The following is an 11,774-nucleotide window of genomic DNA, read 5'->3' on the forward strand; positions in this document are numbered from 1 at the left end:
TTGGGAAAAAATTTGGGTTAAAAATTTGGGATATTTAGCATTTTGCTTTATTTTAAATCATCATTGAGAAGGTCAACACTTACTGAAATTTCAACAATTTCATTTTAAAACAATGACCCGAAAATTAATAAATCTTTTTAATGTAGTTATGTGTTTTTACTCCTTACGATTATATTTTCGGATGAGTGAGAGACGAAACCAAAACCTTGATGCTTAAATGATCCTCCCTCCGTCCCTCCCAAATGTTTACATCTGGGTTGGACACGGAGTTTAAAAAAAAATGATAAAGTAGTGGAGTAAAGTTAAAAAAGTGAGTAAAGTAGTGAGACCGATTAATATTATATGTATAAAATGGGTATAGTAGAGAGAAGTAGTGTATATAATTATTTTAAAAATTATAAAAAAATTACTATTTTTGAAAAAATTTGAATTATAAAGACATCCCATAAAGAAAATTGTAAAAGAGATGCTGAGGGAGTAATTTTTTTCTCTCTCAAATTACGATTGCTCTTCAAACTGTGGGTTAAAAAGTGAACAAATCATAATTTGGAACCCAAAGTCTTACATATCACTTATCAATGTGTCTTTTGAAAACGCTGCTCATCATTTCATTAACGATGAGGTTGATGAAGAGTTTAAACTGATCAATTCAGATTCACTAAACTTGATGGGAAAAAAAGTACTTTCTCCCTCCCGTCCCGTCCAAAGTACACGTTTTTTTGACTTTTTAAGCATATTTTAAGATGAATAAAAATGATAGTTCAACAAATTATTTTTCAAATTTTCTTTTCTGAAAACAAGTAAACATATTAAATTTTAATTCAATTAAAAGAAATTTTAGAAAAAATACGTTGAGTTATGACTTTTATACATCTCGAAGTACAGACACTTATATTTTGGGACGGAGGGATTAGCACTTGTTATCTAAACAACAAACATACATCCAAAATACACCATCAATGATTTTCATGCTTTGATTTTAACACCCAGCTCTGCTTCCCACCTGCAAAACCAACCTCCGTTTGCACGAACAGCTTCTCGCAGCTCAGCTTTGCTTATTCTACCATCTCTGTCACAATAAAATCTCTGCATCCATCGTTTCAACTCTTCTATAGTCATCTCACGTTTGTCGTCTCTGTTCGGAATTGATGGAACACATTTGAACGCCATTCTAGGCTAAGGCCAACTCCGAGAGTGGCATAAAGATCCAAATTTGGACCGATTTCGGTCCAAATTCACCTAACAGTGGCCTAAATCTCGGTCCAAATTTGGACCGAGATTAAAATAATAGTTTTTAATGTATTTCTTTTAATTTATTACATAAAGTTTTGATTTCGGGTATTTATAAATGCAATTTAACCGATATTAAGATGATATTATTATTTATTTAAATAATAATTTAAATTAAAAAATATTTAAACGCAATTAAATAAATATCATTGCATTTTTTGAATTCAAATTACGAATACATTCAAATATTAAAATAAAGATTACAACACATAAAACTTAATTTGAAACACAACATAAATGAAAATACGATGAGAACTAAATTATTAATTTAGTACGATAAATGAAATCGATTTCCTGCAAGATAGTCAAAATATTGTCCGTAACTATTATTCATTTATTAACAATTTTAAAATAAAACAAGTAATTAATAATAAAAAAAAATATAAAGATAATATCTTACATCATACAAAAATAATATATTTATTATTATAAGACCTTAAAATAATTAAATAAATATTTTGAAATTTGGATCAAAATTAAGACCAAATTACAAAATCCTTAAGATCCCGATTTATCGGTCGATAAAAGCTCTACTGATAGAGTAGATGATAATGAAATTCATTGAGTACTCAATCTTGTTTATATAGCAATAAGGCTTAGTTATAACTTAAGTCTTAAAGTTTCACATATTGTACACATAAATCCCTAAAAAAATGTTATATATTTTAACTCTTAAAGTATAAGATTTGTTCAGTTTAACCCTTTTTTCAAAATTTCTTCTAATACTGTCATTAACCTCAAGGGCAATCATAAATTTCAAGAGTAATATTGTTCGTCAATCATTTTCTTATCATTTTTATTTATTAAATAATATAATATAAATAAATGTATAATATACGAATTAACTATGTATTATTATATCTAGTTTACTTTCAGTAAATATTACTAGAATTATAAATTTCACTTATAGAAAAACTTGCAAAATTATAATATACTATTAATATCTTATAATATATGTAATTATAACCAATATAAATTAAAATTTATTTGATTGTATAAACTAATTAATATGATAAATAATATTATTAAAAAAACTAGATATAATTAATTTTAAATATTTTTTTGCAAGAATAAAAAAAAGTATATGGAAACTGATTAAAGGGTTAAAATGTACAAAATTTATAGTTTAGAGGCTGAAATATACAACCTTTAAGGGCAATATCGGAAAAGAAATTCAGTAAAAGGGTTGAAGTGTACACAACATATAGTTAAGGGGTCAAAATGTATACTTTTTTTGTTGAAGGGTTCATATGTATATCATGTTATACTTTAAGGATTAAATTATAATTAAGTCTAGTAATAATGAGGTAATGGAGTTCTCTTATTGTGGACTCCGTCCAAATTTATCTGTTATGTTTGATTTTTTACGGTCAAATTAAAATTTGACTGAAAATTTTATATAATATATAATTGAAAATATTTATAAAAAATATATCACTAGAAAGTACATTTAATCTATTTTGATATATAATTTTCAATTTTTTAAAATAATAAATAATAAGTTTTTATTTACGGTCAAAGTTAAGTTAATTTGACCATAAAAAATCAAATAGATAAATTTGGACGAAGGGCGTATAAAATTTTACAAAACTTATTAAACTATACATGATTATGGGCATGGCTAATTAATGTGTTGCTTGCTTTAATATTTTTAATCAAGGGCATAATAATGTGAAGAATAAAGTGGTCTCATATTATGTGCTTAATTTGAGTTTATTGGTTTAGCTATTACTCTAAGAAAGTGGTCTTAACAAGGTTTGTTCTGTACCGTCCATTGACCGAGAAAAGAAATATAAAGCCCTACTTTATGAAATTCTAATGGAACTTAATTGTAAAATTTCAGTTTCTAGTGCAAGTTGTAACAGCCTAGATGGATTATTTTTTTTTATCATTCTAAAATTAAACGAGTCTGCTCACCCGACTCATATTAAAATCGGTTCGCTTAGTTAAACGAGCGGACTCAATTCGACTCGTAAAAATAAACGATTGAAATTCGGGTAGAGATTTAGGTTTGTTTTGTTAAACGAGTTGACTCGATTCATCCAATTAAATTGAACTCAAATTATGTCTGATTCGAAACTCGGCTCGTCCAGACTGAATTACAGCCCTATTGTTGTCACTTTGAGAGTACATGCATGTAGGGGATACCTCCAAAAGAAAAAAAGTAGATAATCATAAAAAAATCTTAATGAGGCAAAGAGTAAAATCTTAATTAGGCAAAGAGTACTTTTAAGGCATATAATGTGTTGATACTACTTTAGTCTCTACCTAACTGAGCAAATTCTTGATTTTACGTTAGAATTTTTTTGATTACTAATTCATTACATTTATATGCTTGTACTATTGAAATTAGGCAATGATCCATAACATATACTATATATATCAACTGATTACAAGAACCACTAACAAATCATGTTTTAAGGCGTCAAATTTTTTATGAGCCGAACTCGAGTAGCTCACGAACAATTTGGCTCGTTTACATCTCTACCAGTGATCACACAAATTATTCAAACTCTTATCAACGGAACTCTGATTCTCTTATGTTACTATTAACATAAATTATCAACTTTATATAAACATCCGAAACACGTACAGAATCATCGAATATTGTTACGCTCTTATTGTAACACCGAATTCAGCTTGTGCAAACTCCACGAGATTTTTCATTTCGCTCTCATCGACAAATCCATCGTTGTTGTTATCTGCATTTCTAATCCCCTGACGCCCCTTCCAGCGAGAAAACCAGCCTCCGTTTGCACGAACAGCTTCCCGGAGCTCGGATTTGCTTATCCGGCCATCTCTGTCGCTATCGAATCTCTTTAACCACCGTTTGAACTGTTCTACTGTCATCTCTCGTCTGCTATCTCTGGTGGAAGTTGTTTGAACACATTTGAATGCCATGCTAGCACTGTAATAGTAAGTTAATTGTTGATACTAATGGAGCTTATAATGTAGTTTGTTGCTAGTGTGCAAGTTTGAATGAGATTAACATAACTCTATTTGTCTAATTTATATACAACTTACTCCGTCCCTTATAACATTTCATATTTTGACTTCGTACACTGTTCATGATAAGATAAGTGATTAACTACTAATTTACGTTTATAGATAAGAGGAAATATAGTCGTGTGATCATGTTGGATTCGTATTTTTGAGTATTTTAATACAATAAAGTTTTTATATTTAATACTAATAAAAAATTAAAGATATTAACAATTAAAAGTGTGTATTGACAAACGCGTCCAACACAAATAGGAAACGTTTTAAGAGACGGAGGGAGTAACAAGGAGCTAGTGGTGTATTCTTTTTTAATCTTATAATACTATGAACGATTTACCATGTGCTGGTAGTGGTTAGTGTTTTTGTTAGAATATAATATAAATATCCGGACTTTTCTTTGACTGGTTTAAGATGAATTAATTTCTTTAGTTTTGACCGAAGAGTCTCAAATTCGATTTTTTGTTACTGCGGCACGGTCATGTCAAGATGGACATGTCATGACGTCAATTAGCCATGTCTTTTCATGATTTGACATGTTTTTTTACTATTTTTTTTTTATTTTTTAATAATTATTTTAACATTAAAAATATCCAGAAATAATAAATATAATTCTAAAATATTTACATATATTTGAATATCTAAAAAGTTACTAATATAAATGAGTATTATGATGGTATTCGGTTGTTACTATACTAACTTTAATTTTATATTTAAGTTCACTGTATATAAACATAAAAATTATGTTTTAAATATTATTATATTTAATTGATAAATGGTATGTCATTTGGGCATGCCTTTTGGCCAAAAACATGTTTATAGATATTCCTTCTGGGAGTCTCCTGACAAGTAAACTACACGTGAAGGCAATTTATTGTACCAACAATCGGCGCCGGCCAGTTCTGAATTTATTATTCCAAAATTTAGTGTTGATGATCCATTTTTCGATTAATAAATAGGTTTTCGAGTACGAGTCTTGGCCACTGGTTCCTCTATTAGTGTTACATGCTTCAATATTTTAGCAAGGGTTTAATCTTAGGAATATAGAATAAAGTGGTCACATATAGACTAGCTTTGATTTTAAAGATTAATTAAGTGGATTAAATAAGCCTAAGTGAGTTTAATTGGGAAAAAAGTGAGTTTTATTGGTACTTTAGGGGAATCTTAAGGAAAACCTAATTTCTAGATATGTAGGGTTTATATACATGCACGTTTGATTAACTAACTCCCTTTTACTTTAATTTACTACAAAATATAGACTTTTTATATTTAAAATAGCAAACTTGATATTCGATGTAATAGTGGTTTTTGAAAAATGAAATTAAAGTTTTAGTTAGGCAAGAATGTACTGTAATACCATCCAATACACATACGTCTTCTTGTAGTCTTCCAGAAGTGACAACGGTTAGGCCGAACATTCGGTCGGTTCGGTCGTCGGTTAGGATAATTTACTCGATTGCATTAATTACTAATATCGCTTATAATTGAGTTGTTTATGTGAGTAATTATAAAATATGGGTGAACTACTAACTAAAATTAATTTACTCGATTGCACTAATCACTAATATCGCTTATAATCGAGTTATTTATGTGAATAATTACAAAATATGGTTGAACTACTAACTAAAATTACAAAAAAAAACTGTATATTCTTGAATTATATTCGAATTTAATTTAAAATAATCGTAAAAGTCGAATCGCAAACACAGAACGTAAAATAAATATTTTAGCTGGGAACTAAGAGTGACCTGTGCAAGGTAGGGGTGTTCATGAGTTCGTCAACCCGATCAAACCGACCCAACTCAACCCTATTTTAGACCGACTAACTTGTTTTAAAAAAACCCGATTCATGGTTGGGTTAAAAAAATTTCAAATCGCATTAAATGGGTTGGGTACAGGTTCAAGATTTTTTCGGCCAACCCAACCCGATTAAACTTAAGCCTCGTTCGATAATTTAAATATAATCTATATATTATATGCAATTGTACATTATACAATATAAATATTTTTATTTATAGTTACATTTTGTGTATGTATATGATTTATGACATGATATACATTATTAAAATTTCAATTTAATCAGATTTAAAATATAGTACTATAATCGTAAGTTCTACTATTCGAAATTAGCAATTATATATAATATTAAAATATATATATATATATATATATATAATTATTCAATCCATTCAAACCAACCCAAACCGATGTATGACGGGTAGGGTTAGGTTACGATTTTATATTTTACGGGTTGGGTCGAAAAATTTCAAACCGATTTAATTGAATTGGGTCGTAAAAATACCTCTAATCCGGTCAACCCGACCCATGAACACCCCTAGTGCAAGGGACGTCTGGCTGTTATTTTTGAAACCAAAAAAAAAAAGGGTGGTCCAGGAGTTAACTATCTATTTCAAGTGCTATATAGCTTGGTGGGATTTTTGTGGCGACAAAGCAGTCATAAGGTGATGTGTTATTACTGGTGTGTATTTGTGTAACATATAGTCCTAGAACACAAGATAAAGCCAATCCATACACAAGCATTTTTCATTAGTAGCCCTTATTAGCTTTCATGTATGCTGCCAACATTGCGACTAGGGCTGAGCATTCGGTTACCGGACCGAATCAAATAGACCGAAAATTGAAATGTCATTTTTTTGGATTAGGCTAGACCGAAATTAAGTCATGAACCAGAACGAACTGAATTATTTTGTGTCATGGACCAGGCCGAACCGAATCGGAATAATTTGGTTCATTCCGGTTTAAACCGAACCGCATTAACACGGTTCAGTTTGGTTTTCCGATTTCAGTTAGATTTTGCTCAGCCCTATCTGGCACCATGGTAACCAAACTAATTTACAAATAAGTTTTAAATCTTTTTATTAGGGTTGTCAAAAAAATCGAAAAATCCGATATTCATCCGAAAAATCCGCATCCGAGAAAAAGCGAATATTATCCGTATTCGAGAAAAAGCGGATATTATCCGTATCCGAATTCGGAGTATTCGAATCCGAAACTAAATACATATATGATATTTAAATTATATAAATATAAATTATATATAATTTAAAATTTATTTTTTTAGTTTATAGTGTGTGTAAATGTATTAAATAATATGTTTATACAAATTATATATATTGTACACTTACTTTATACATATATAAATATATTATGTGTATTTAATCGTAGAAAATGTTCTATAATCATCGTCAAAACAGTAGGGGTGACAAAAAAAATTCAAAAAATCCGATATTCGTCCGAAATATCCACATTCGTATCCGAGAAAAAGCGGATATTATCCGTATCCGAAATAAAGCGGATATTATCCGTATTCGAATCCGATGATTGCGGACGCGATATCCGTATCTGAATTATCCGTTTGACAGCCCTACTTTTTATACTACTACATTAAAATTCGAATCCAAATATAGATCAATTTAATTAAATTGATTTAAATACAAGTTGCGCGCTTCTAATAAATTTCGCGATATCCACAAAGCAGAGGAATGGCAGAGACTCGACAGAGAACAGGACTGGTGAAGGCTCCAGTCACGTGTTACGCTCCCTTCCTCTTACACTACACATTGTAATTCCCATACTTTTTTTAGGCTAACTTATTACTAGCTAATAATTAGTACGATACGAGAATCGAACCCATGACCTGACCACCCGCTTTGTTACATCCTCACATGCATGTATTTCTCGTACTCATTCTTAAAATTCTAGGTACCTGATTCAATATGTTTGTTTTCACATGCTATTTTTAGCAGTGAATATCCACCTTCTGATTTTTCAGTGCTACAATTAAGGACTATTACTTCTCATTGCAAACCATTCCTCTTTCTTTCATTCCTGTCTTTCCCCTTCAATTCTTTCAACACTCAATGTTTGATTATGCATGTTCTGGGCTGGTTTTGTTATGAACCCAGGTAATTTTTCGATATTCATAGATTCTTCGATTAATTTTGTAAATGCTTGTTTTTGTTTATAATCTTATAAGTCATACATGGTTTTGTAATGTAAGTTGCTTTAGAGATTGGAACAATGCACATTCTCTGCATAGTTTACGATTTTTTTATCGTAGTGAATCTGCAGCCGCTACCCACATAGTTTACGTTTTTTGCATATGAATAACTTAAATTTCTTATTTATTGGCTTGTTCTTGATGTATCTGGATCCTATCATCTACTACAGAATTCTTGAGGTCATTAGAATAAATATTTATCATATCGCATTCAAGGGCAGTGTCGATAGGATGAGATTTACGCAGATGTTATCCCAGAATCATCCCAACCTTCTGAAATGTTTATTGAAATATCGAAAAATGTAGAAATCCTCAAGATTTTCGGATTTATGATATAATTTTTGGCCTATTGTCTGCAAAAACATGAACATTGTGAATTTAACTAATGTTGATTATGGTTGGCTAACAATCATCTGTTCTGATTATCAGATTTCGTGTTTTAGTTATTTGGTCTCGTGTAATTTGCCACCGTTTGATCTGAATGTTCTTGACCTTGGTTTTTCGCGACTTGGATTCCAGATATACTGCGTTGATTGTGACAGAAGGAAATCGAAATTGCGAGGCTCTGGATGATAAAACTGCTGTAAATTCTGATATCAAAGTTTCTAAGGGAAAGCAAAGCTTTATTTTCGATATATAGGAGTCTAAATCAGCTGATTCACAAAGGTCAGTCACTGCATATCCTGCAGTGTGAAGTTCCAACAGACAAAACTGCTGCAAATTCTAGGATCAAAGTTTCTAATGGAAGGAAAAGCTTCGTTATCATCGGATAATAGTGTGCAATCAGATGATTCACAAGAGTCAGTCACGGCATATCCTGCGCTTAAGGTAAAACAAGAACCTGCAAAATCAAGTGATGGACCTCCAGTTGCGCAGAAAGGCTCAGCTCAGCTGACAAAGTCTGCAAGTCATGTACCTAAGAAGTCGGCTAGTGAAGTTCCTCGCGACTTTCAACAGAGGAAGTCATTTAATGATGCTTCTGCAGCATCGGCTGCTGAGAAAGCAGCAGTGCCAACTGGATCTGTCAAAGATGCTGTGTCTAAGTTTGGGGGAATTACAAACTGGAAAGCCCACAAAGTCCGTTCTTTGGAGGTACAATGTTTCATGAACTCGTTTAAGTTGCTTTCTTAACTTTCGCGGAAAATTGTATTAGTTACAAGGAATTGAATTATATTCCAATGATATTTCCCTGTGTTCCTGCAGAGACAAAAGACAATAGAAGACGAACTTAAGAAAGTGGAGGAGGAGATACCGGATGTTAAGAAAGAGGCGGAAGCAGCTGAGGAATCAAAGAACCAAGTACTAAAGGAGCTAGATAACACAAAGAGACTTGTAGAAGAATTTAAACTCAACCTGGAGAGAGCACAGAAGGAAGAGCAGCAAGCGAAACAGGACTCTGAACTTGCCAAACTCAGGTTGGAGGAGGTAGAAAAAGGGATTGTTAGTGAGGGTAGTGTTGCAGCTAAGAAAGAACTTGAGGTCGCCAAGGCTAGGCATTTAGCGGCTGTATCAGATTTAGACTCTTTGAAAAAAGAGTTGGAGACAGTACGCAAGGATTATGCTTCACTGATGGATGCTAGACATACAGCTGTAATGAAGGCCGAGGAGGCTGTTGTTGCTTCTAAGGCAGTTGAGAAGACGGTTGAGAATTTGACTGTTGAGCTGATGTCGACAAAACAATTCTTGGAGTCTGCACATGCTTCTCATTTGGAGGCCGAGGAACAAAGAAGTGGAGCGGCCAAGGCACAAGAACAGGATGTTCAGGATCAAGAGAAGGAATTGAAACAGGCAGAAGAAGATCTGGAGAAACTAAACCAGAAAGTCTTGTCAGGAAAGGATGTCAAGTCGAAATTAGACACTGCATCAGCTATGTTAAAGGACTTGAAAGCTGAATATGCTGCATATTTGGAATCAAAACAGAAGGCAGAAAATGGTGAAATTGCAAGCGGAAGCCTTGAGGGACATGACATCAACACTGACGATGGCCTACATGCAGCGCTTGCTTCAACCACAAAGAGTCTCGATGAATTAACACTCTATGCAGGGAAAGAACTTAATGAAGTTAATAAGTTAAAAGCAGCTTTAGCATCATTACAGACAAATTTAGAAACTGAAAAGTCAGAACAAGAAACCATGAGGCAGAGAGAGAAAACGGCCTCTGAGACGGTTGCTTCTCTTGAAGCTGAGCTTGAAAGGACCAAGAAAGAGATTTCTCTTATTCAGGTGAAAGGGAGAGAGGAGAAAGAGGAGCTGGTGGAGCTACCTAAGAAACTGCAGAAAGCGGATGAAGAGGCAGATCAAGCAAAATCACTCGCTAAAGCTGCTCTTGAAGAGCTCGTGAAGGCAAAGGAGGAAGGTAATCAATCAAAGGCAAGAATCAGCACCACTGAGAGTAGACTCCTTGCTGTTAAAAAGGAAATAGAGGCTACAAGGGCAGCAGAGAGGCTCGCTCTAAAAGCCATCGAGGCACTACAAAGAACACAAACTCATAGCGATGAGGATCTACCAGATGCCATTACGCTTTCTCTGACAGAGTACTACCAGATTAACAAGCAGGCTCATGATGCAGAGACGCGAGGAAATGATCAAGTGACTGAATCTCTCTCTCTTATCGAGGCAGCCAAGGAATCAGAAGCAACAAGCTTAAAAAAGCTGGAGAAACTTACTACTGAGTTGGCCGCGATGAAGGCAGAACTGGAGAAAGCAAAACAGAAAGGTGAAAAGGCTAATGAGGCCAAGTCAAGTGCAGAACAGCAGTTGAGAGAGTTGAAGGGTGAGCCTGAACCACAACAAAAAACCGAGCCAACTGAAGGCAAGAAGAAGAAAAAAAGATCGATACTGCCAAAGCTTTTCATGTTCATGGGCAAAAAGAAGTCTCATTCGCATTCTCATTCCAAAGGACACTGACCTTCTGCTCAAACTTGGAGCTAATGTTGCTGCTGTGCCTTTCATCATTAGTAGGAATTTCACAAGAACGTCTGTATCTTGTACATATGAACCATAGCGTTATACGACGACAGTATTTATTCAGTAATAGGTGTTCAAAGAGTGATATTATTCATTTGTAATGTATACTGCTGCTAATGCTAATTTGTAATGTATGCTCCAACTTTTGTTAATCCAACTCTTAATAACAGTACTTCTCAGACAGATTATTCTTTAGAAGCTTATCGAACCCAGATTATCAAGAGTCTTGTTTCTCATAGTTGAACTTATGAACTCTTAAAGAGCGCAAGGTACTGTCAGGATCAATATCTATCCCGATTTGAGTAATTCGAAACAACTATATACTAGTCCTGAATTTTTAATCGAATTTTCTACTGTGTGCCTATGGGCAGCGGGGAATCTTATAATTTTACTTCATAACTATTAATAATAGTGGGCTTCATGCATACACAAATTTCCACAGATCAAAATAAACTAAACTTATAAGATTATGCGCTTAGCATGTATCAATAAGCACGCA

The 11,774-nt window shown here is 32.9% G+C and overlaps 1 protein-coding gene across 1 annotated transcript; it reads left to right on the forward strand.

Annotated features, from left to right (window-relative positions):
* The first annotated feature begins 7,844 nt into the window (after nt 1-7,844).
* LOC141721739 (protein WEAK CHLOROPLAST MOVEMENT UNDER BLUE LIGHT 1-like) lies at nt 7,845-11,427 on the forward strand. The gene is made up of 3 exons (XM_074524803.1): nt 7,845-8,213; nt 8,828-9,400; nt 9,512-11,427. Exons 2-3 carry the CDS (start codon nt 9,050-9,052, stop codon nt 11,213-11,215), a joined length of 2,055 nt encoding a protein of 684 aa, XP_074380904.1. The 5' UTR covers nt 7,845-8,213; nt 8,828-9,049; the 3' UTR covers nt 11,216-11,427.
* The last annotated feature ends 347 nt before the right edge of the window (nt 11,428-11,774 follow it).

Source organism: Apium graveolens, chromosome 4 (genome assembly GCF_009905375.1).
Source record: "Apium graveolens cultivar Ventura chromosome 4, ASM990537v1, whole genome shotgun sequence".
NCBI lineage: Eukaryota > Viridiplantae > Streptophyta > Magnoliopsida > Apiales > Apiaceae > Apium > Apium graveolens.